Genomic DNA, 22,751 nt, shown 5'->3' with positions numbered 1-22,751 from the left:
CTCGAGTGCATGCGTGTGGAAGCTGGGTAGAAATCACGGAGTCTCCAGCTGTGTGGGACGGCTTCGAAAGTGCCTCTTGGCCCCCAGCGGCCTAGGCAGAGCTACACCGGACACACACACGGGACAGCCCCCAGTAGAAGTTAAAACGGCAGGGAATCGAATGTACATACCGCTCGTCTCCCGCGTTGTGTTTATCTTGGCTGGTATCCCCACAGCGACGGTGCAAATAGACAAATCTAGAGATGATGGATGTGAACAAGCATACGTGCAATAACGTACCGCAGGATATGCACGTGATTTGTAGCCCGTCGTGTAGTCTTAAAGCTTCGCTCGTTGGAGAGAACCGCGGAGCAGGAGATAGGCGTTTTTCTGATCGAGAGAAACACTACAGGTGGTCGGTTCTGCCTAATAACGGATGGTGCGTTTCGTCAGTGCCAGGCACGGCAGGCATTTAAAGGAGGACGAGAGACAATCGAGCCAGTGCCTGTTTCGTACCTGGTTGGGACAAGAATGAGTACGTGACAGAAATGCACAAGAGAGGTCAGAGAATGGCAAGTGCATACGCGTGTATACGTTGACACTTACGTACCTGCATACTACTTTTTCCCATCCGTGTACCTTGATTTGTCCCCTCCTCCTCCCCCCCCCCCCCCCCTATACGTATATATAGCAAAACCCGCTTGTGTATTTACGTCTATACACGGGGTGATACAGCACTGTATTCTAGCACTATATTCTATTTTAGTGGATGTTTATGCTTCCGTCTCTCTGGCAGACGGCAAAGCTAATTGCCTGTGGAGTATAGCAGACGGCGGGAAGCCAGCTTTCCCGGTGAACTGTGCCCTGCAGCTGTTGCTTGACTTTTACCAAATACTCGTTGGAGGGCTTCTCCAGACCCCAGCCTAATACCCAGTCGTAAATAGGTGGAGCTTCTAAAGAGATAAACCCATCATTTCCTTCGGTTCCTTGGTTTTCCTCCTGCTCGTTGCTTTCTGTGGTATTTTCGCTCTGTTCATCCTTGGTAGTATCCTGCGTTCCTCGAGGTAGTTCTTCCTCTGCTTCTCGGTGTTCGTCCTGTTCTAGAGGGTTGGTGTCCCGTTGTTTATTTACCAGTTTTGTTCTTAAAGCATCTGCGCTGTGCCTTTCTGCAAAGTGTGTTTTTAGTCTTTCTCCGAAACTTCCTCCCGTCTCTGAGGGAGGGTTCGTCTTCTCCATCAAAGCAATGGACTGTGAATCTCGCGTTTCGATTCTGCGAGAGAAGAGTATCTGTTTCTCCTCTGTCTTAGTCGATGTAGATGATCCGCGTTTGATTCCTTCTGCGAGTGCTTCCAGTCCCTGTTCGGAATCTGCTCCGGAGTTTTGTGAGGGAGGCAGAGCACGGCCGAGCGGCAGACCTCCTTCGAGCACATTGTATTGCTCGTACTTTCTCTCCCGGCGAAGGATCGATCTCCATGTGTCTCTGCTGCGAATGGGAAAGCCATGACAAAAGGAAGCACGTGGTGCCTGTCTTTCAAAACGCTGATTAACGAGTGACAGTAGCTGGGGCGTCTCTCAGGTAAGTGGAGCCACCTCCAGCGCTCTCTGACGGAGAAACAATTATCGACATCGACAAAACCGGATACATACGTATACACCGCACCACCACGGACATAACTGGAGGAGGAAGGCATTGTCTATTGGAAGTGGGTTCACAAAAAACGGTGGCACTACAGTACATAGGATATTAAAACGATTCCAGTTATGAGGTACATGCATCACTCCAGCATTGAGTTGCAGACTATCAAGTGTCTTCTTCCAGATGTTCGTCTGTTTTGAATACTTAGATTGGATTTTTTGTCGCATTGGCACCTGTTTTGTAACCGGGTGAGGGCTTGTGACAACGGGCGATAACCACGTTCTTTAGGGATGCGTACAGCACCGCCCCACGGGACAGCTGAAGACAGCTAAACGCATCCACGTTTATCCACATTGGTGTTTACAGATGTGTACCTGTTAAAAGGTGCACGCCTGGGTATGAGTGTTTCGACAGTTTCAGAGAAGGAAAACGAAACTACGTCTTTAGAGCTTTTTCTCGACGTAGCAAAACAGAATTGTTCTAGAAAACGCATTTTTTCTGAGCGACGAACCTGAAAGGCGCTTGCTTGGCGATATTCCCCGAAGGCTTGTACAGACAGAACAATTGGTTATTGTCATTTGTACAGCCTCGAGTACGCGCACATGCCATATACCTCGCTGTGTGCCACATCATCTGGGTGAAGTGTCCAACCACCAGGTGAAACCAATCCGTCCAGTTTGTCCCAGGGTACGTTCTGTGGCAAAACAGCCAGGGGCAACTTGATAAAAACGAGTGGCGTGCATCCCGTATTTCATTCGCAAACAGGTATATATATATATATATTTATTTATTTATTTATATGTGTATATATACATATATATACATCCGTAGTTGTAACACATGAACCAGAAAAGAGACAAAGATATATATATATATATGTACTTCTGCTCAACTATATATAGAAACAAGAATCCATTCATTCCCCTGTCCACTCGGGATATGCAAGCACATCCGGAATCCTGAATCAGTAGACGGGTTGCCTTCATCTTGTGGCGCCGGTTTTGCCGATCTCAGGCTGCTACCGAATGTTTGCAGGCACAACACACACCGAGTCTTGTTGTTGTGTTTTTGCTTGCATTCAAGGATATATCATGAAAGTGCTCAGGCGACAAACGGTTTCGTCGCAGAGAAACGTACCCTTGAAATTCACGATATTCCTCGAACCACAGAAAGACGCCTCTTTCACACCGCGGAGGATCCTCGAAAGTGCCGTAGAGATTCTCTGCAGCCTGGACGCATATGTGCGTAAGGGCAAGATTGTTGGGGAAGGAAAGCAAGCACACCAGCCTGAATCGTGATCACCGATTCCTGATGTTTTCCTCGAAAGGTAAAAAGGACACTATTTCATGAGGCGAATCAAACACGAGGGAAGAATCGTCCACCAGCGGAAGAATCAAAATTACATGCGGTCAATACTCGCCACTGATCTGTCATATTCATAAGTGGGTACCTGAGGTACACACGAACGACAGCCTGTAGCCCCACAGCAGTTCTGAAACAGGGACACCGTTGACACCGAGGATCAATCAAGTGTTTTCTCTCTCTCTCTCGTCGGGACTGCACAATTGCGATCGCGCACTTACATGAAAATGGTACCAATCGTTGTGTAGAAGGTCTTGAAGTATGGGGACAGCAATTTTGAAGGATGCCACGGCCGAACAGCGTCCATTTCAGACACAAATCTTTCTCTATCCGTCTTCGTAATATGTTCAGACGTCACCGAACTATCTCAGCACCTTTTCCCCAACCCACGTCGTCTTACTTGTGCCACTCACCCCTGGGCGTAAAGAACGATCGGAGTGTCCCCATACATCGCAATTCCCATCTGCGCGTGCCTGCGCGATTTTCATCACCATATCCAGCAGCTCTTGACTGAACTCCAGAGGCTGAAGTGGGTGATCGAGCTCTTCGGACCGGTAGTAGTTGTGATAGGATAGGCAATCTGATACGATCGACGTAACCAAAGCAGAATACACGGACATAAAACTTTCTCGCAATTCTTCTCTGCAGGACGACGAGGAGCACCTGTCGTCTTCACAGGGGTGTGGGAAAATGAAAGTGAGCAAAATAAATATGCGCCGCTGCACACATGTGATACTCGAATACCATTGCACTAGGCCGAGAGCCTCGCGGCTTCCATTTACCGATGGAACACTGCAGGACAACCAAGGGAAAAGTGGAAAAAGAGATGAGTATTAGGGAGAGAAGAACGAGGAAAAACGAAGACGGAAACAGGCAGCGCTGTATGTGTGGAGAGAGAAGAAGGAACACGACAAACCAGGGAGAAGGAACGAAGAAAAGACATTAGACGGATTGAGAGACGGGAGGTAAAACGAAGAAAAAAGAGTTCGGTAGCATTTGTACAGACCGGTGTCTGAGGGGGGGAGTATATGGCACAGCCTCTGCAGACATTAATGCTCAGTTTGTATGGGTATATATGTGCATTGTATTAAAGTTTGAATATACCGAGATAAAGCTACGTATACATATATATTTACACCGGTATCCATGTTGATCTGATCATAAACGCATACATATTCGTATGTGAATTTGGATGAGAAGAGATGCTCACTGACCGTCTGTGACGTCTTCCGCGTATCTACGCCCCTCTTGCTGGGGTTGCTCTTCCGCAAGATCGAGTCGTGCCGCGTGTGGGGGTCCCTCCGCCGAAACGCCATTTCCTGTGGTGGCTTTTTGGTCGCCCCTTCCGTCTACCTCTATTCTTTCGCTAGAGAGTGTAGTAAACGTGGTATCTACACTAGAAGAGGGTGGACTGCGACTGTCTGTGCCATGTCTTTCGTTTGTTTCTTCCGCAGAAACAGGAGGAAGTACAGGCGTCCTGTTGTCGGTAGAAACACTGCAGCCCGGCGCTTCGTTTTGAACCTCTTTTGTGTCTTGGTGGCTCTTTTCTCCAACGCACGGCAGAACAGTTAAGGTGTTTTCAAGAGGTGCAAGAGCGCCGAGGCTCGACCAAAACGATGCAATAACACAGGGAAAACAAAGCTGGGCAAGCTGCATGTTTCTCACTTGAATGAAAACGGCTGGCGGAACAGCCAAGGGGGAGAGTGGAACAGAAAAAACAGACTGAGCCGGATGTGGCAGACGCAGACTTTTGGGATAGTGAGAGGGGGTGATAGGCCTACTCCTCTCGCCAGGTTCTGCTTGCGAACAACATCGTCCGGCACCCCCGTACCAGACAAGCGTGGATTTTCCGAGCGGGGTGTTTTGCTGGGACAGACGCTTCTTCGTTTCGACCAGGCAAGGGCGCAGATTTTACTCCTACGACGCATAGCAAAACGGCTGTCTCCGAGTCACGTTCGTGGGGAAGACACAACGAACTGAAGTAATAACCACGCTGCCTACGTTTTTGTAGAAAGGAATTCGACACGCCGGGGTTGTACGAACAATAGTTTGACGCTGCGATGGTCGACAATATTTTCCGCGTGGAATGCAGTTGTTGATGGAGGAGGTGTTATGTGTCAGTGACTTGTCTTGAAGACATAAGGACGGCGATGACGGGAAAAGCGATCCTGAGGTTGTTTGCGTGTGCATACTGGTGAGCCACAAAAGCTGCTGCGTCTTCGTGTTTCAACCGATGCTTTTTCAGATAGGTGATTAGGACGCGTTTTCTTCATGTTTCCATCCTATGCCACGCGTTGTTTTCGTCAGTGCAAATCTCATAATCACAGCGGCGAGAATATGGATTGTAGGTTGCCTGTTGGCCGGTGACAGCCGATACCAACCGATTAGGGTGTTGTTAAGCGTTTTCACAGCCAAAACGTGTTGGCTGCGTGGGTGGCTCGAGTGGCCGCAAAAGCATAGAGATAGCTTATATGAAAGTACTCATGGGAATTCGTCTTTCATGGTTCTTATTTACTCGGTCGGTCCTTTGGACCACATTATATCTCTGCAGCCTTCACATCACCTGAATGTTTCCCCTTTAAGCAAATATACGAATTATGTCTTTATTTATGGCATTATTTCTCCTCGAGAGACATCAACACGCAACAAAACGCGTTCATGATGTCACCCCATGATCGGCGTCTTTCTCTGTGGCGGACGTTCGCTCCTAAACACTGGTGTCAAAAAGGGTGCGTGCCTCAGAATCTAACAGAGATGGAGAATGCGGTGTATAGTGGATATAACGCAGCATGTAGAGGTGGGCGGCGAACGACAGGCCACGTGACGGCGATCTAGTGCAGTAAAATTTTGTTTAAAATTTGGTATCTCTTCGTCGTCGTGACATAAGTCTGGTTAAAGCCACCTGGTAGCGCCTGTCGTGAGCAACAATTGCTTTGCTGTAGCCGGCTCAGAGGACGGTCTCGAGTTGGATTTGAGATAGGGGGATTTGAGACAGCGAAGTCTCATCTAAATTATATGAGCCGGGCAGTTCAAAGACTGGACGGCTTTTTAGCGATCACAAGAGACCACAGGAGAAAACCCTTCACGGGTAAACTCTCTACCAAATGCTATGTGTTGTTTACCGATGCTCTGCGTTTGACGGTCAGCACGCGATGCGACAGCATGGAGGGCAGGGGCTAGGGGGGCACGAGTCCTCATCACTTCAATTATGGATAGGCAGAAAAATGCTAGTGGATCCGTGTATTCGTTCTACCAGGGTCCGTATCTACCGAGTTCCTCCTGTCAGGTTGCGACAGGTCTCGTCAAACATGCGACATACTTCGTTTTCAGAGATTTGCATTGACAGTTATTCTGGCACACGGTTGATGAAATGTCTCCATGCTTTAAGTCTGCTTTGTGTTTTGGGTTCTCTGGGAAAAGGAAAACCGATTCGTGGCGCGGAGGCACCTTTTCGAACGCAACACAATCTCGCAATAACAGTAGGAGAAAAGAGAGTGCCGTACGTCACAATGCCACTGGCGGTGGACGGGAACATATTGGAATAGTTCGGCCTTGCGCAATCAAGGATCCGGCCAGTCGTCCCGCAACAACCATCGAAAAGATATAAAAGAATGTTATAAAAACCCAGACTTAAAAAGATTAGGGAGTGGGACGTTGGCGCAGACGGCCCCAAGCACTCTTCGGTAGAACATGAGCAGCTCTGTTTGACTTGATAGCATGGACCTCATGTCTGGTGTCGCATCCGCCTCGTACGTGACGGCTGCTTACCACACACACAGGGGAAACGTCGAACCCAAAGACTCGATTGAATTCGAGTGTAGCGTTAACGGATAAGGAAAAAACCGAAAATCTCCTACAGTCCCGCAGTAATTATATGGCCTGAAACCGACATCGTCAGCGGCGTATCTTGTGGCCGTATTCAGGTCTTCCGCGGATGCAACCGCAACCGACGGACTCGGTAACAAGACCAAAACAGAGTTTTCCTTAAAATTATCGACATACACACGAGAATCGGATGTGCGGAGAACGTAGAGATGGAGGCACTCACTGGGTGCCCTTCTCCGGAAAAAGACATTTGGGAACCGCGATATATATACAGAACAGGTAGTAGGCGCTGTAATTTGCTGCGACCAAACGCCGAGCGGCATACACAAAGTTCCTCAACTCAGGGTGTGCGATCAAGACAAAACGTCCGGGAGAGAGAAAGCCACTCACCCCGTAGTCTGCCGATCGTGATTTAAGGCACGACAGTGTTATGTAGAACGCGACAGAGTTTATGCTGGCACAGGGACGAGTTGCGCATTAAGCGCTGCCGCGAATAAAGACAACACCAATGAGCTCCAGTGTTTCTCTTGCGGCGTGAACTAAGCTCGAGTCGAACAGAGAGAAACACCGGATGAAAAACAGCAAAAAGCCCTCAATGAGGCAGGCACAAACAGAGAACACACTATGCGGCAACGTAACGTCGGCTACTTGGCCTTACAGCCAATACCGGTTATGTCGTTCACGTACGATTCCACATGAAACGAGCTCTTTCCGACTCGGCTGACCGAACCGGACTGCTCAAGCAGATCTTGAGGGAGCAGCGCAGCTGGGAAACACATGCTGGACAATAACAAGGGCATGACCGACAAAAAGGCTGAACAAAGGAGCATCGCGAAGCTTTGCTCTGTCTGTCACTCTACTGAAGGGCTTGCGTACATGATTGGCGAATGAGAGGCGAAGGAAGTCAATAATATTAATCCACAGAGCATAAGATAGCAAAGGGAGGCAAAATATTTTCCTACTGCCAGCACACCTCAAAAGATACCGGCACCCCAAGGGACCCATTCACTTGGAATAGGTCTGGGATCAGAACATCTACCACACGCAAGCGGTGTGTGGAGTACGGTTTTCGATATCTTCCCTTGAACGGGTCAGATAGAGGATCCAGACGTTTACTGCTGTTCCGAGAAAATCAGCGTATTGCTCAGCAAAACGCGTACCGTGAGTTCAAGCGCTCAATTACCCTACGACCGTTAGTCTGTCTTTTCAGAGCTTAATGAGTACTCGCTGAGCTCAGAACACAGCATACTCAGCAAGCGGGGTTCACGGCCGTCCTTATTAACTCCGTATATTCGGCGAGGATTCGTTCTTCTTGTTCTCCATCCATCTTTTCATTTACTGTCTTGATACTAAATCGGGAGCCAATGTCCTGAAGCGTCGTCTTCCCTGCAACCACCCCAAGAAAATCCACATCGTGGCCTGGCGCTATTACTAACTAGGCTGCCGGTGCCAAATGGACGAGTCGACAAGCTCCTCTAACCTCGAATCGGCACGACCCTGCCCTTGGAGGTTTTCGGAAGACATGTCGTGCAGGTGCCGGGACTGTCGCTCCGGGTGCTCCACTGGACTGGCTGTGACGCACCGAGGAGGCAAGGCTTCACATCCTCTTTGTAGCAGTCGCGAAACTGTACACGGTCGAACGGATGCATCTTGGAAGACCCGCCTAGATAGCAATTCTTGATGTTCCTGACCTCGGCCTGAAAGCTCCCGAGATGCCTGTAGCCGCCGCTCGGTCCATTTCAGGTCACGGAAATCACCAATATCCTGCCGTTTTGAAGAGCTAACAAATGCGCATACACGATCGGCTGATGGTAAACAGTTGGTGTCTTCTTTCGAAGAGCCTACACCCGCGGAGACCCCATATGATCCTGAAGGCACACGTGGACATACTCATCATCGAGAAAGAGAAGTTGTCCTCACGTGTGTCAAGATCCTACGGGCTGCCCCCATTAGGTGGTTGGGACAAATCAGCGGAGTTGCCCGCTTATGCCAGAAAGGAATCATGGGCGCGTACCTGGTTTATACTGTGGTACTTCGTCATGTACCTCGCGGTGATTTCTCGATTCGATCGGAACAGAACACACAACAGTCACTGCATCGTACCCACCACTTCAGTAAACTGAGCAGCTGTTCCCAAACAATACCCAAGTTATCTAGAGTCTTTTGTACCTGTATGGCCCTGCGAGGGAGGCCCCAGCAGGTGTGTGAGAGCACCTCCGCCACAGTCCACAGATTGCCGTGGCCGCTTGATAGCTTGGTCGTCAACCGAGCCGCCATCCGTGAAGCAATCGATTGGCTGCATGCGTAACGTCCCCGATGACATATCTGGATCCGATCCGTTTCCGAGTGAGGCAGCTGAAATGGTCGAAGCGCATTCATATGAGCGACGACAGCCGAGGCGCGAAGGCGTCTCGGCCCCTGGGAACAACGCGTCTCCTAGGCTGGAGCATGTGTTGCTGTCCATCGTAGTGCAACCCCCTGAACGCAATCCTTGTCTGCTAGAAACCGCTTGAGAGCCCCAGGCAGGCCGGTCTGTCGTCGGTAATGCATCAAGTTCTATCCCCTTGTAATCGTTTGCCTCCTCCGTGGGGAGAAACATATCCTTACTGCCCGAGCACCCAACGTAGAAACCGCTTCCACAGCTGCTGTCCCGAAGCCCAGCCACGTCGGTCCCCGTGTTGTCTGCAGTCCCCTTTACCACCTGATGCTTTCTGTCTGTAGGTTGCCCGTCCGATATTTCCGGCTTAGCGTCAGTAACTGGGGATGGCCGCCTCGGTTGTTCATTCAATCCACTACACTCGGAGAAGGGAGATGGCTTGGGGATTTCTAATTCTGGAGATAAACTGTGCCGTGTTTCTGGCTCCCGTTGTTCTGCTGCCGCGTTTTTGATATTCAGTGCACTGTCAAAACTCTGTCCACGCTCCGGAGCTGGAATGCGGGTAAATGCACCTTCTGCGAAGCCGTACGGACTCGGCAACCTGTCTGCGCGAAACCCATTCACTGTTAGCTGCTCTGGAGGTCCTGCAGTAAACGAGTGGACCTGGCCAATCTCCGTGGCAGCTTCACCAGGCAGACGCGTGGGGAACGATCCCTCATTTTTGCCTTGGCAGTGCCCGGGTAAATACTTTTTTTCAGCTTCTCCCAACAGAGCGCCTGCTCGGTGCCGAGTGCCCAGTTCGAGTCCGAGTGCGTTTCCAATTGCGCTCGTCAAACTTCCGTCTGTCTCAGGTTCCCTTGCCGGATGCTCCCTAATTTCTCTCTCATACACTTCTGCCCATGAGCGGGTTCGCTGTTGACTTCCGGGACCGTCCCTTCTGTACCGTTCCAGGCCACTTCCAACACTCACAGAAGACTCCTGACTTGCTTTCGCCTGTGTTACGGGACTTGCAGGAGCTCCGCGCTTCCGCTTCTTTTGTACATCGCTGTCACCCCCCTGTATCGCCGGCAGTCTTGCCTCACCGCACAGGACCATTTGCCGGCAGGCTCCTCCAGGGTCAGCTCCAGCCCTGTTGCGCGGGTCGTAGCCAAAGCGCTCTTGCGCCTCCTTGATCAAATGAACAGGCACACAGTTCGCCTCGCAGAGGGCCCAAAGGCACATTGCCCGTGCGCGTTCTTCGCCGTGCTTGGGCGCTGCGTATTGTCTCGTCCTCCTCTGGCCGCTGGTCTTCTCATGCCACTCAGCTCTCCAGCACCGGACGCCTCTCACGAGAAGGGAGTAGATTCGTCCAGGTGTTCGCGTGCTGTGCCGGGTACTGCTTGTCCCGCTGCCGTGGCTACCTCGAGCACCACCTGAAGATGAACTGGCAAAAGGCGCTTTGGGGCCACATGAAAACGCACCGTTGGGCCGCAGTCCGGCCGAAGCCGAGAAATGTACGGAAGAAAGTGGCGCCAGAGGCACGTGCCCCTTCTTGACAGCCCCGCACAGGGTGCTGCTGGCTAGCGGCGGATGTTCACCTTTCTCGAGTTCCCTGTCGCCCAGATAGAGCAGCGAATACTGCCTATAAGGCACTCCAAGAGCATCAAGAGAGGCGTTCTGTGTGTGAATCCCTTCGGAAGAATACATCAGTTCAGGGGCAGCGTGAGAGAGAGATACAGGTGGAGCCGGCCGTGGCATTGCCTCATTGGGTGAAGCGATTCCGCTGGCGATTTCCTGAGGTTGGCCCTGTTGCTGAGCCAGCTGCAAACCTCTCGGCGAGGGAACACCCGACAGGGATGAGGGCCACGAGCTGGCCTGTGAGTGTACTCCAATATGTTGAGATGACAGCAAAGTATCTTCTCCCCGCAGTACATACTTCGGAGAAGAGTTGTCTTCGTCTGCTCTCCAGGCCGGCCTTCTAGCCGCGTGGGCGCCCCGTTTGTGAATCAGCACTGATGTCCGAGGAGAAGCCGCAGGGGTTCCCGCAAAGTTGTGTGTCCACGTCGACGACCTCGAAAAGGCCCCACACGTCTCCAATGATAGAGACAAGGAGGGAGCTTCCTGCCCTCCGAGAAGTCCAGCAGCATTATCAGTTGCAGAACGTGAGACAGACAGCGGAGGCACAGACGCAGTAGATGGAGTGACGAGCGCTGTAGGCGAGGAATCTAATCGGGGACCGTTTGGTACTTTCTTGAGAGGAACTGAGCAAATCGACTCTGACCCGCCCTCAGTCCCGCCAAGGGAAGAAGGGCCGCCGCGAGAGAGGGGCAACTCTCCTGGAGTTTGAGGGCTGAAGCCCACGTGGCTGACGACGGCCGGAGCTGCGTTGATAGACGGCAGGCCAGCTCTTCGATCCGAACACACGCTGGATTCGATCCGTGCAGGCGGGTTCCCCGCCTCCTGCTCAGGCTCCTTCACTACCTTGTTCTTGATCGATGCATTTGGGGAACCTAGGTGTAGATTCGTCGAGGAACCCATTTCATCCGTTTCTACGAAGGACTGGCCTAGCGGTTTCGCTGCCGGAGCAACTGTGCCGGCAAATTGTCTTCTCGAATGGACGGTCTCTTGAGACCGCAAGCAAAGCGCATGGCCACCGCCACCCTGACTATCTGAAACGGCAGGTTCGGTGCTCTGCACAACGGGCGAAGACGCCACGCCTACGCAGCCGGGTGCAAACCCTCTCGTGGCATTGGTCAACCTGACCGTGGATCCGCTGTTACTGACTGTTGTTGGGCCGCTTGGCTGTGCTGAGACAGTCGACGGAGAGTTCAACGCCTCAGGGGCACTCTGTTGACATTTCGCCTGGAGAGGTTCAAGTGGACGTGACAGGGGCGAGGCAGCCCGCGGAGTGGAATCGACAGGCAAACTCTCCGAGCGTTGCTCGCCTTTTATACTGCTGTTCATGGCCAGCTGCAGCAGTGCCTGAGAGAAAGCGGGGTCGTGCAGAGTGCGTGGAAGGTCGCGGGAGTACTCGGACAGAGAAGGTGGAAGCAGCTTTGAATGAAACTGATCCACACAGGAATTCGTGGACTGCGGGTGGCGGGAGGACCCCGGCGACGTCGCCCGAGAGTTGGCAGCCGTCGACGAAAGAAACGACGAGAGGGGAGACGCTGGAGCTGAGGCTCCGAAGTCTCTGTCTTCAGCAGAGGGGACCAACGGCGTGGCGCCGCTGATGGATGGGCAGATATCCGACACAGGTGGGGAAGCCTTATGCTCAGACGGGTAGTTCTCAGAAGACTGCGTACTCGCGCGCTGTTTCCTGGATCTGAAGTCCTGCGACCTGCTGTCGCCTTCGCCAACTACGTTCCGGCCACCATCTTTTTTCCCCTCCGCCGAAATCTCGGCGACCTCGAATCCAGATGACCGGCCGGATGCACCACACCCAGGTTCTCCGAAAGGCTGAGCGTCACGTCCTCCGCACGTGGATCCTTCCTGAGGCCGGCTGTCGCCTTCACCCGTAGATGTCCCATGCACGGTTCCTGAACTATCGCTTTCAGCCTTTCTCAGCGAAAAAACAGAGGGAGTTCCGCCTCCCAGCCTAATATCGTTCCAAAATAAAGAGATTCCCCCCCCGTCCTGACCAATCGGATGCAGCCGTCCCGGGGCTTCGTTTTCGCAGTTCAGCACGGCTTCCAGCTGGAGAACTCGGCCTGCGGCTCCAGATGAATGGCGCTGTGCGTGCAGCATGACATCGGCATTCGCCTGAGGTATCAGTGGAGGGCCGTGTGCGGCGTCTGGAGGCGCCCACTCTTGTGCGGTGCGGGCCAAGCCAGGAGCGGCTACCGGTTCGCCGCGACGAAATGCCGCCGGGACCGTCGACAAGAAAGACTCCGCCCGGTCTTCCTCTTCCCCGCATGCGGGCTCTCCTGGCATACAGGCGTGGAAAGCTGCCGACGACAGGCCACTTATCGGTGCAGCTGTCTCGTCTTCTTCCTTCGCGGAGGTCGCCTTACATAGTGAGTCGTCTCGTTGGTCCTGTTTAGGGGGAGAGAGGCGACCCGTCGCCTCACGCAAACCGTCGCTTGGCCCATCCCTCGGAAGTTGAGCGGGGCCGAGGCTACGCGGGGGAGTCTGATTGGTCGACTTCGCGTCGACGCAATCGGGCATCCCTTCTTGTTGCCGTCTTTCCTGTGAGTCTTCTCTCGGCTCGCTGTGCGCGACGTAGGCAAACTGGCAGCCCTCTGCTCCGCTTTGAACGTGCCCATAAGGCTTTTCTGACATGCGTTTCGCACCTCCGAAAGCGCCTGTCTCCCTGGTACGGTTCAAGTCTAAGAGGCACGCCGGAACGGTAGTCTGTCCTCTAGGAGCTGTGCTCCCGTCTCCACTTGGGTTCGCATTCTCACTGCTGGCTTCCGGGGGACTGTCAGCCACTTCTCCCGCCGGTGTCCAGGAAAAGGTGTTCCGCTCATAAGCCCCAGGCCTTTCTGAGAGCTCGACCGGTGTTGAGTCTGCAGCAGTCCACAGATTCCCTTCAGCCCCGGCAGCGGCACGCAGCTCTCTTTTGGGGACCCAGAGAGAGTCTCCTTTTGCTGTTACGCTTTTCGGCTCGTGCCGGCCCGCCAACCCTTCAGAGCGACCAGCGCTCTCGGCTGCCGGTACCGCCCTTGCGCACAATGGAAACGTGCCGGTGACGGCTGCTTCCTGGGTGTTAGGGCCTCCGTCGCAGTTCGTCTTTTCGCATTCGCACGTGTTACCAAGAAGCGCCCTGTGAAGAGCTGCCGTGTCACGGGTAAAGGCGCCGACCGTTTTCGGCTTGTCGGGCACGAGGGTTTCAGCCGCAGTCGCGGCAGACGTTACCACCTGCGGGCCGTCCACACAGGCACCAGCGGGCTCGTCGGTGAGTTGCAGCACGGGAGGCTTTTCTAAAACCGTTGGGTCATCTCCAAGAGCCCAAAACGTGCCCGGGGCTGGTGCACGCTCTGGATCCTCGGCTTCTGTTGCGTTCCACTCTGCTTTCCGTTCTGAAAGAGTGACGCTTCCCGCCACGTCTTCTGGATGGATGGCTCCACAGGAGCTTCGCTGCTCTCGTCTGGTTTGTTCCTCGCTTCGTTCACAGGCCGCAGCGATAGTCGATTGGCCTTGCTCCGTTTTCAAGGTTGGGGAAACTCTCGCATTCGAGCAGCCAGAGTACCCCTGCAAGCTGAGTGTATCTTCTTGCTTTGGCAAGAGATGAAGCGCGACCCGCCCCGGAGGCTCGTCGCCTGGAAAACAGCCTCGAGGGCCCGTGTCTACAGGCCCCGAACAGCAGCTACTCCCTCCGTCGGTTCCTCTTCCCCGCTCGCCAGCCGCTTGAACGCTCTCCGATTGCATCGTCGGGCTCACCACCACGTTGCCGTTCGCCGCATGCAATTGGGAAGTCCCCAGACGCGTCTGCAAGATGTTCACGTCCGAGTGTGGCTCAATAGTATCTGCTGGTACCACGCCAGAAATGCGCTTCTGTGCGTCGGGGGCGGCCACGGCTTCTGTTGAGCTCTGAAGGTGCCTTGGACGAGATGCTGGGAAGAAGCGGCTACCGCCTTGACAGTCGCGCAGCAAGGATGGCGTTTCCGGGGGAGCGGCCGGTTTCTGCGGCAACACAGCACCCCAGCGGTCATTGCAGCCTGAAACCGCTTCGGGGGTCGAATCGGATTGCTTCGTCGAGGATGGCTGCTGACTGCCTGAAACTCCACAACACCCCTGGATGGCGTCTTGCAAAACCAAGCCAGTTGAGCTTCTCATCTGAGAACTGTTGTACGCAGGAAACATCGACAAGCGCTTGGGAGACGGCTGGGCTTTGACCGGCGTCTGCCCAGTATCAATTTCCACGCAGTCATCCTGCGACACCCCCGGGGATCCCAAGAATCCCGGGGGCAGATGACCCGTTTGGAAGTTGCGAGAAGTCTTGAGTGCGCTCTGGTCATCACGTAGCTCACGCGAAGGTTTTGAAAGCTCTCTCAACCGAACATTACCTCCTTCACAAAGGGGAGCGTCCCATGTCCCACAGACAGTCTCAGCCTGTGCGTCCGACGAAGGATGTCCTGCGAAGCATTCACCCTCATTTTGTCTAGGTTCGTGGGACGCCAGACCCTCTCGAGCAGCTGCAGAAGGCTGCGGGCCACCTTGTTTGGGGGCCGGCTCTTGCAACGAAACATCCAAGTCGCCACCCCCACCTCCACTGGCGACCTCGTGGAGAATTCGATCCACCCCTTCCTCTCGGACCCTCCGCGTCACCTCCTGCAGCCCGGCCCACTCACCACGCTGAACGCCATCTACGGATCGTCTGCGGACTTCGTCCCAAAACTTCATTGCTACCTCGCGCGCTTGCTCTCCGCCACCGTACTTGTTCTCTCCAAAGTGCTTGTACACGCGACGGCCGGTATCCGGGCTGACCCATTCGACTCGCCAGTATCGGCGCGTACACATGACCACGTGGTAGACTCGGGGAGGGGACATTCGGCAGGAATTCGATGCGAGTGGCACAGAAGAGGGCGCCGATTGCCCGAAAGAAGCAGGCGGGGCACAGACATTGGGAGATAAGTCTGGACACGGGCGCGACATGAGGAGGGGGGCAGAACACAGACCAGATGCGCTTTGAGGCGACCCGGAGGGCTCAGGTTCCAGCGTCTCGGCTGCGTTGCGGCGAACGCTGAGGGACATGTGGGGCCCAGGAGGGAAAACGGGACGAAAAGCTGCGGACCTCATGGCGGCTCCACCAAACGGCGGCGCACCCCCTGAGACGCTGGTAAGCTCCCACAGGGGCGGGTGCTCGTCTCGAGTCCCCGGAATGCGGCGCGGAGGTCCAACGACCTCCAGGCAGCCGTTTCCGATGCCTGCGGGCCGAATCAGAGGAAATACCGGGCCGCGGTCACCCCGAGCAACAAAGGTGGAAGGCGCCTGGCCGCTGTCGACAAAAGGCAGAATTGCTGACGCCCCCAAAGGAGAAAACGGCGGCGTCGACGCAAGGGGCGCAGCAAGACATGGAAGTGTCTGCGGCACTGAGGCAAACGGTTGGAACCGGCTCTCGCCGACCATGCCAGAAAACGCTCCTGACGCCAGGATGGGAGGGAGGAGTTGCGGATTGGGAACTCCTGCTTGCACCCGTGCCGGCGAACCTCGCAACTCCATCGCACTGTTGAGGGGAACCACGTGGCGTCCTGCCCCAGTACCGTAGATGAAGGAGCTCTTCGTGGGTGCATGGTACGTCGCCTGGCCCTGTGCCTGGTTGAGAGGTTGTGTGCCTGCTGACAGCGGTTGGCGCCCAGCCGCCGGACTGTTCACACAGGACTCCGACTCGGCCTGTGCAGGCGCCGGGACCTCCGACATGGCGGGGCTTGGAAGAACACCCGGAGGTTGGCTGCGTGAGGCACGTATTTCCGAAGACAAGCAGGGGGGTGTGAAGGCTGTAGAATCGGCAGCGTCTGGGTCGCAACCAAGACTGTACTTGTGGGTCGGCGCCGGCTGTTCCTGATCCGAAAGAGCATCGAAACGAAGAGCTCCGCCACGTACGTCCGGCGCCGGAGCCACGCTTGGGTCAGGCTGATGCGCTGATCCAAGGGCAGCCGTGTCGAGCGAGAAGGCAGCCGCGCGTAGGTCCTGAGAAGAAGCAAAGTGTGAAAACGCTTCTTTTGCCGGGTTACCACCGCTAGAACCAGACCCCAAAACGCGTCGTCCTCGACAAGTGAGCCGGTGCCTTAGTGCTACCAATCTGCTTCACTTCAAGGTCTCTTCTCTCGGTTCGATGCACAGTCGGCTCTGACTAGAGGAACTGGAAACACACCAGCTACGCAAGAAACAGTCTCGTGGCGGCCGACCCTACACAGCTCAGGATACGGTCCGCGCTGAATTGCAGGGAGACAGAGCAGTAGAAAAGAAGATTATAGAGGGTGAGTTGCAAACATTTCAATTGGGACAGACGAGTGTGATGAATCGTATTCAGCTGACAGACGTACTGAAGCTTCCACCGTGGCGTTTGAGCCTGTGGAGGGGCCAGTGCCCAGGGGAACATCAGGCAACGGAGTCCGGGAGTCCCCGGTGTTTTCCGAAGACTTGAACAGGCATGCCTGAAGCGTACTGTAGCCTGGAGGGCATGCACTGGTGGAAGGCATGGAACCTGACAGAGGAGTCAAACCGTCGGGACGCGCAGAAGACGCCTTGGTAGCACCTCCCGGATGGCCGGAAGATTCTGCCAGCATTTTGCCACCAAATCGATCCCCCGTCTGTTTTTCTGTTGCTTCTGGTGCAGCATCATGGCAGGAGCTGGCCAACGCTGCGAGTGGCTGAAATCCGGTCAAGTCTTCCGGAGGACAAGGAGATTGGAGATCCGCCTCGCTGCTGGATAGGAATCCAAGGCCTCCTTGGCCCGTCGCTTGTGCGTCCGAACTTACGGAACAGCGCCCGGCTTTTTCCGAGACGGCTGTCGACGCGATCCCAGGCCGAGGCGCTGTGGCCGGCTTTGCCGTCAGCTCAGAGTGCAGGAAAGACGAAGGCGGCTGCTTCCCTCGTGACAGCGGCTGTGCTGCCGCTCCGATACTACTGTCGGTGCTTGTCAGATGACGGTGGACAGAAGCTTCCGAGCCTTCGTCACAAGACCGTCGCGAAGCCGCGTGAAGACCTAGAAACAGGGATGTCAGCACCGAGACTGAAACGTTATGGCGAGATCGGGACTTCGCGTAAACACGAACCACCGGTGGCCCTTTTCAGTCATTGAGTCAGTGTGGAGATACTGCATGTGTCCTAGAAAAGCTTCCATTCTGCACTGGGAGATTACCGCCGTTTGTTCTATTCATAGCCCGGCCTTTCAGGTCCTGGGAGACAACACAGCTAACACGACCCCATCGGAGACCTCCCGTGGGGTCTTGCGTCCCTTGGGATGCGCGAGCGACTCTCGCGGAAAACGGCAATAATGGCCGCAGGCATAGGAGTCCATGCAAGACAACCTCAGGTGGTTTGTTTTCGCGAAAACGATCAAAGTATATCCTGCACACTGCCCTTCCAGCTTTTCACGTCTGCCGCACCTGCCGGAAGCACATGGTTCTCTAAATCCCTGGTCAGTCCCTTGAGGCTCTTGTCAAGTGCACCGAGTTTGGTGCGTCCTAAAACAATGCACACTACAACCAACAATGTCCCGAGATGCAATACGCTCTCGTAGAATGGCCAACAGCAGCTCACGTACCAGGGAGGGGAATGCCTTCAAGAGCTAGAGCATACGCTGCTGGAACACTGCAAGCTTCCGGTTCGAGGCCACCAAGACATCGCCAACGCCTCGTTGATGCAGTCGGAGACACCGCTTGGCACGAAACACTCAGGGAGCCGAAAAGAGACGGTGCGGAATGGAAACTCGGCGGAGACGCCGAGTGCCATGGCGTCTCGCGACGCCACGTTGAATGCCCGGAAACGTCTGCCTTGACGCCGGAGGCTCCTGTACAGTCCGAGGCGACTGGAGTTTCGTCTCGCCGGAGAGGCGCGTTTACGCGGTAGACCAAGAAGGGTAGAGGGACGAAGGGAGAGCCGTCTGCCTGAGCACTGCTTGCAGCTGCGGGCAGGGTGCTTTGGGTCAGGCACGTGGAAGGCAACGGCTGAAGAGAAGGAGACTCCAGTGCCTAAGAGAAAGCAGACAGGATAACCAACGGGGACGAAGACGAGCCGTGAATCCATTGGGTAGACCGGCAGGCATGCGAGATGAACACACTGGAGGGGAACTAGACGCTCACGGACACCCTCGAGCGGCAGCTCCCAATCTGTGTCTTTGCTGGTCTTCATCTACGAGCCAGTGCAACTCTTTTTTTGTGGGAGGATGATCCGTCTTTTAGGTTTGGAGTATCTCTTCGCCGGTGTCGTTCCCTGATACTGTGTGTGAAGCCCCAAAACTTCCTGCCAACTTCGCTTCTCTTCTTCTCTTGGTAAACAGGTTTGGGAAGCAAGTCTCAGATTCGAAGAACCCACCACTGATTCCCAGCATTGAGAAGCAACGCTGGATCCTTCGTTCTTACTCCGTCAACGCAGAACAGCCCTGCGACAGACTCTGTGGCGGTTCGCCTCGGGGCCTCCAGAAGTAGCTCTCCTTGACAGCCTCTTAAAGCCAAGCTCTTCGTCGCGCCTTGATCTGCCTCGCCCTCTGCCCTCTTTTTTATCCGCGTCACGTCCTGTGGCGTCGTTCCATCCACCGAGCTGGGACAGTATTCATTGCCTATGCCTTCCTGTTTGGCCGCCCGTAGCGCAAACTCTGTTAGACATCGTGGGGACGCATGCAAACAGCTGAGGCCAATCTCTCGTGTGTCGCCCTTCGGGTACTCGGGCTCGTCCGATTTTCTGCTCTCGCCACGTGTATATTCAGCGCTGACCCGCCTCTCTGTTGGGCTGCCCGCCTTCCAACAATGAGGCGCTGGGGCACCTCTTTCGGTTGCATTCCCGCTTAAGACCTGTGGCTCTTCGCCTTCCTCTACGCGGTACGAGGCCGCGGGGTGGCTTCGGCCACCAGGCGGAGCTGTACCTCCTCTGGATTGCAGCATTCCAGCTCCACTGGAAGTTAAATCAGCCGCCGTCGGGAAAACGTCTTCCCGCCACGCGGTTCCCCCGTGTCCTTTATGCCCGTCGCTATCCCGGATCCAGGCCCCTCCGCCGAGTTCGAACGCTGGACGGTCTCCTGCGTCGTTCGGGTGTAACGACGGTCGCGCCGGCTGTGGAAGCAAGGCGGCAGTGTCTCTCGGTTTGCCTTTTTCTTGCCCCTCTGTCGAGAAGATGCCCGTCGCTTCGGTACTGGGGGTACTCTGGCTGCCAGCCCAGGTTGAATCCCCGGAGGGGCTCGCCGCACCGCAGCGATCCCCAGGTAGAAGCCCGGAGGCCTTTGAAGCTCCCACAGGCGCAGAACAAGGCGGCGTTCCCGACGAAGTGTCGTTGAGCGTTTTGGAGGAACGGAAGCGAGTAGAGGAGTCGGCCAGCGGGAGAAGCGTACAGCGAGACAGGTGCACGTTGTCCATGCAGACAGGGGTGCTTGGAAGTTCAAGGCGCGTCTTCTGTTCGTGCGTGGATGAAGCGACTATGGAAGGCTCACCGTGTTCTAACGGGCACGAAGGATAAGAGGAGGAAAGGCGGGGGCATCGAAGCTGACAGAGTTGCAGCTCATCACGGTGACAACTTGGGCTGCGCTGTCCTAGAACGTCAAACACGGGGGTTTCTCCTAGGTTTTCCAGCGGACAGCAGGACTTTTGGACCGTCTCAGGCATGGCAACAGTCTGGTCTCCCCCGTGCGGCTGCGCTTCTCGACTCCAGCGTGTCACGCAAGGAGCAGGGGATGCCTGCACAGACGGGGGACAGGAGAGAGGATCGACGACTGCCCATCGCGAGACGCAGTGAGAGTCACAAAACGGTAAACAGGAACACACAACTCCGAAGAAAGACGTTCCTTTCTCCCAGCCGGAAGCTCCTTCTTGGACCGGGACTGGGGCCACGGGGTGTAAGAGGTATGGCGACAAGCTGAAGGCGCCCGCCTGCCTCGTAGCGGAAGCCGCGGTGGGGGAGAAGGTGTGTTTCCTGATATGACCGGAAGGCGACAGAAACGCAAAGTGGTTTCCATCTCCAAAGATGTCCCCGTCACGACAAAAGTCTGCTGTCCTAGCTTCATCTCGAGACAAGCGGCGACACACTCCGGTGCGGACCGCTCGGAAGTGGGTATCCGTGCCGTCGGCTTCCTCGTCGCCTTCCCAGGACAGGGTGCCTGTGTCGGGGAGTACACCGCAGTCTGTCTCCTCGAGGGACAGGGCCCCTGCACTGAAGAACTTTGTCGCCTGAGAGGCTCCGAACAAAAACGACGGACGAACCTCCGAGGCCCCTACTGAGATGGGGCCTTCGTCCGTTTTGCTCCCGTTCGACGAACAAGGCGTGGACGGGCATCCTAGCTGGTTCCAAAGACCACTGTCCATCTTGTCAGATGATGTATGTAGAGACGGGGAAGAGAATGCCTGGAAGGCGAAGCCTGTTATCTCCTCGTCGCACACATCTTCAAAAGACAGAGACCTCGTCAAAGCCAGCTGTAAGCCAGGATAGACAGTGCACTGGCGTGCAATTTCCCCAACTCCTCCGTCATCACCTGGACCAACGGAGGCGCTGGTCAGGTTGGTAGCTGGCGTCGGTTGCTCACCCACTCCCCGCGACGTAGGCAGAGGGCAAGATGGACAACCGCGGTCGCTGGCGCCGTGCTTCTCTTCGCTGATTGCTTGCTGTGGAGTAGCTGCTAGCATCGCTGCATCGTCAGGCGATGCGTGTTTGGCTGACAAGTTCGACTGTAGACGGCCTGCGTCCAAGTTTGGAGCGCACCGCCGTTCCTCGGATTGAACGTCTGAGGCAACGCTGATCTCTGTCTGCTTCTCGAGATGAGCGTCACTCTGCTCTTCCGAAGACGCCGCAGCAGAAACACTGCGAGGGGCAACCACCTTGGCAGGGCGCCCCACGGCGGCGCGGGACACTGAACGGTTCTCATCGCAGGCATGTACTGCAACACAAGTGCGACACAGAGCACGAGGAAATACACATACCCGGTAGAAACCGACTGGCGAACACGCGCGGAAGACAACGAGGCACTCGAGTGACTGGCAGTAGACTGCATAGGCGGAGCCTCCCCGCTACGAGAGGGCCTCTTCACACGCGGCCGGGCAGAGCAGAAGGCACGGGACAGTATCGAGTCTGAGTCCGGATACGGAGGGACGGCAGAACCCAATCGACGAGATACACCGACAGATGCGGCAGACAGGTACAATGGGAGTTGGGCGCCCTGGCACCGACCGTCGGCCGATGATGTGTGTCCTGCTATGGAGAGTTTGTCAAGCGTACAGCTGGGCATTGCTGCACACCACTCTCATGCACGGGGGTTGAAATTTTTTTTTCTCCGGAACGCAACCCGTTGAAATAGATGTGCACAGCTGAAGAAGAACGTAGTCTCACAGCACTGGTTGGCACCCAGTGGAGGTTGCGCGCGTGACGCGTCCGCTTTCAGTACCTCCTCTTTTTGCATAATTCGAAACCACGGAGACATGCCTACTGGTGAGTCCCAGACTTCTTCCTAGCAGGTGTCCGCCGTCGATCAATGTTTCTTTTCCATCCACGGCGCAGGAGTGGGAAATGGCCAGGAAACACATAACCTGTTGAACTTGCAGCATTGTCCCAACGAGGACTCAAACGAGGGCACAGAGAAGAGAGGACATCGCGGAAGCAGAGACTTACCTTTCTGGCTTCCTGCCCATCCAACTTTTGGACTTTCGGAGAGCGCACAATGATTACCAACCGAAGGCTGATCACCCCGGCCGGTCTCCGAAGGCACAAATGGCGCGGCAGGCTCGTCTCCAAAGCCCGTAGACACTCGCGTTTTCCGAAGGAGGCACGTCGCGTTCCCAGGGGCTTCAGGTGGCGCTTTCTGCCCAGTTCCTTGGTGGGAGGGAACGGCCTGTATCATGGGCATGTTCTCTTTTGTGTGTCCACCTGGCTCTGTGTGTGTCGTCAGTTCTGGCGATTCGATCTTTGAGTGACTACCGGTTGCTTGCCCTCCGCTTTGGGGCAGGGAAG

At 55.1% G+C, this 22,751-nt stretch overlaps 2 protein-coding genes across 2 annotated transcripts; both read right to left on the bottom strand.

The window, feature by feature from the left end:
• Window positions 1-741: 741 nt before the first annotated feature.
• On the bottom strand, window positions 742-4,633 carry NCLIV_051180 (hypothetical protein; the record flags this gene model as incomplete). Its single annotated transcript, XM_003884672.1, has 5 exons — window positions 742-1,462; window positions 2,127-2,309; window positions 2,753-2,844; window positions 3,391-3,557; window positions 4,219-4,633. The coding sequence occupies 5 exons, from the start codon at window positions 4,631-4,633 to the stop codon at window positions 742-744; spliced, it is 1,578 nt and encodes a 525-aa protein (XP_003884721.1).
• A 1,958-nt stretch (window positions 4,634-6,591) lies between these two features.
• On the bottom strand, window positions 6,592-22,348 carry NCLIV_051170 (uncharacterized protein; the record flags this gene model as incomplete). Its single annotated transcript, XM_003884671.1, has 8 exons — window positions 6,592-6,737; window positions 7,461-7,568; window positions 9,410-16,790; window positions 17,147-17,808; window positions 18,212-18,304; window positions 18,370-18,796; window positions 19,187-21,684; window positions 22,231-22,348. 8 exons carry the CDS (start codon window positions 22,346-22,348, stop codon window positions 6,592-6,594), a joined length of 11,433 nt encoding a protein of 3,810 aa, XP_003884720.1.
• Between the last annotated feature and the right edge of the window lie 403 nt (window positions 22,349-22,751).

Source organism: Neospora caninum, chromosome X (assembly GCF_000208865.1).
Source record: "Neospora caninum Liverpool complete genome, chromosome X".
Classification (NCBI taxonomy): Eukaryota; Apicomplexa; class Conoidasida; order Eucoccidiorida; family Sarcocystidae; genus Neospora; species Neospora caninum.
Note: the sequence above shows the minus strand (reverse complement) of the source record. Positions and strands in the feature narration are given on the sequence as shown.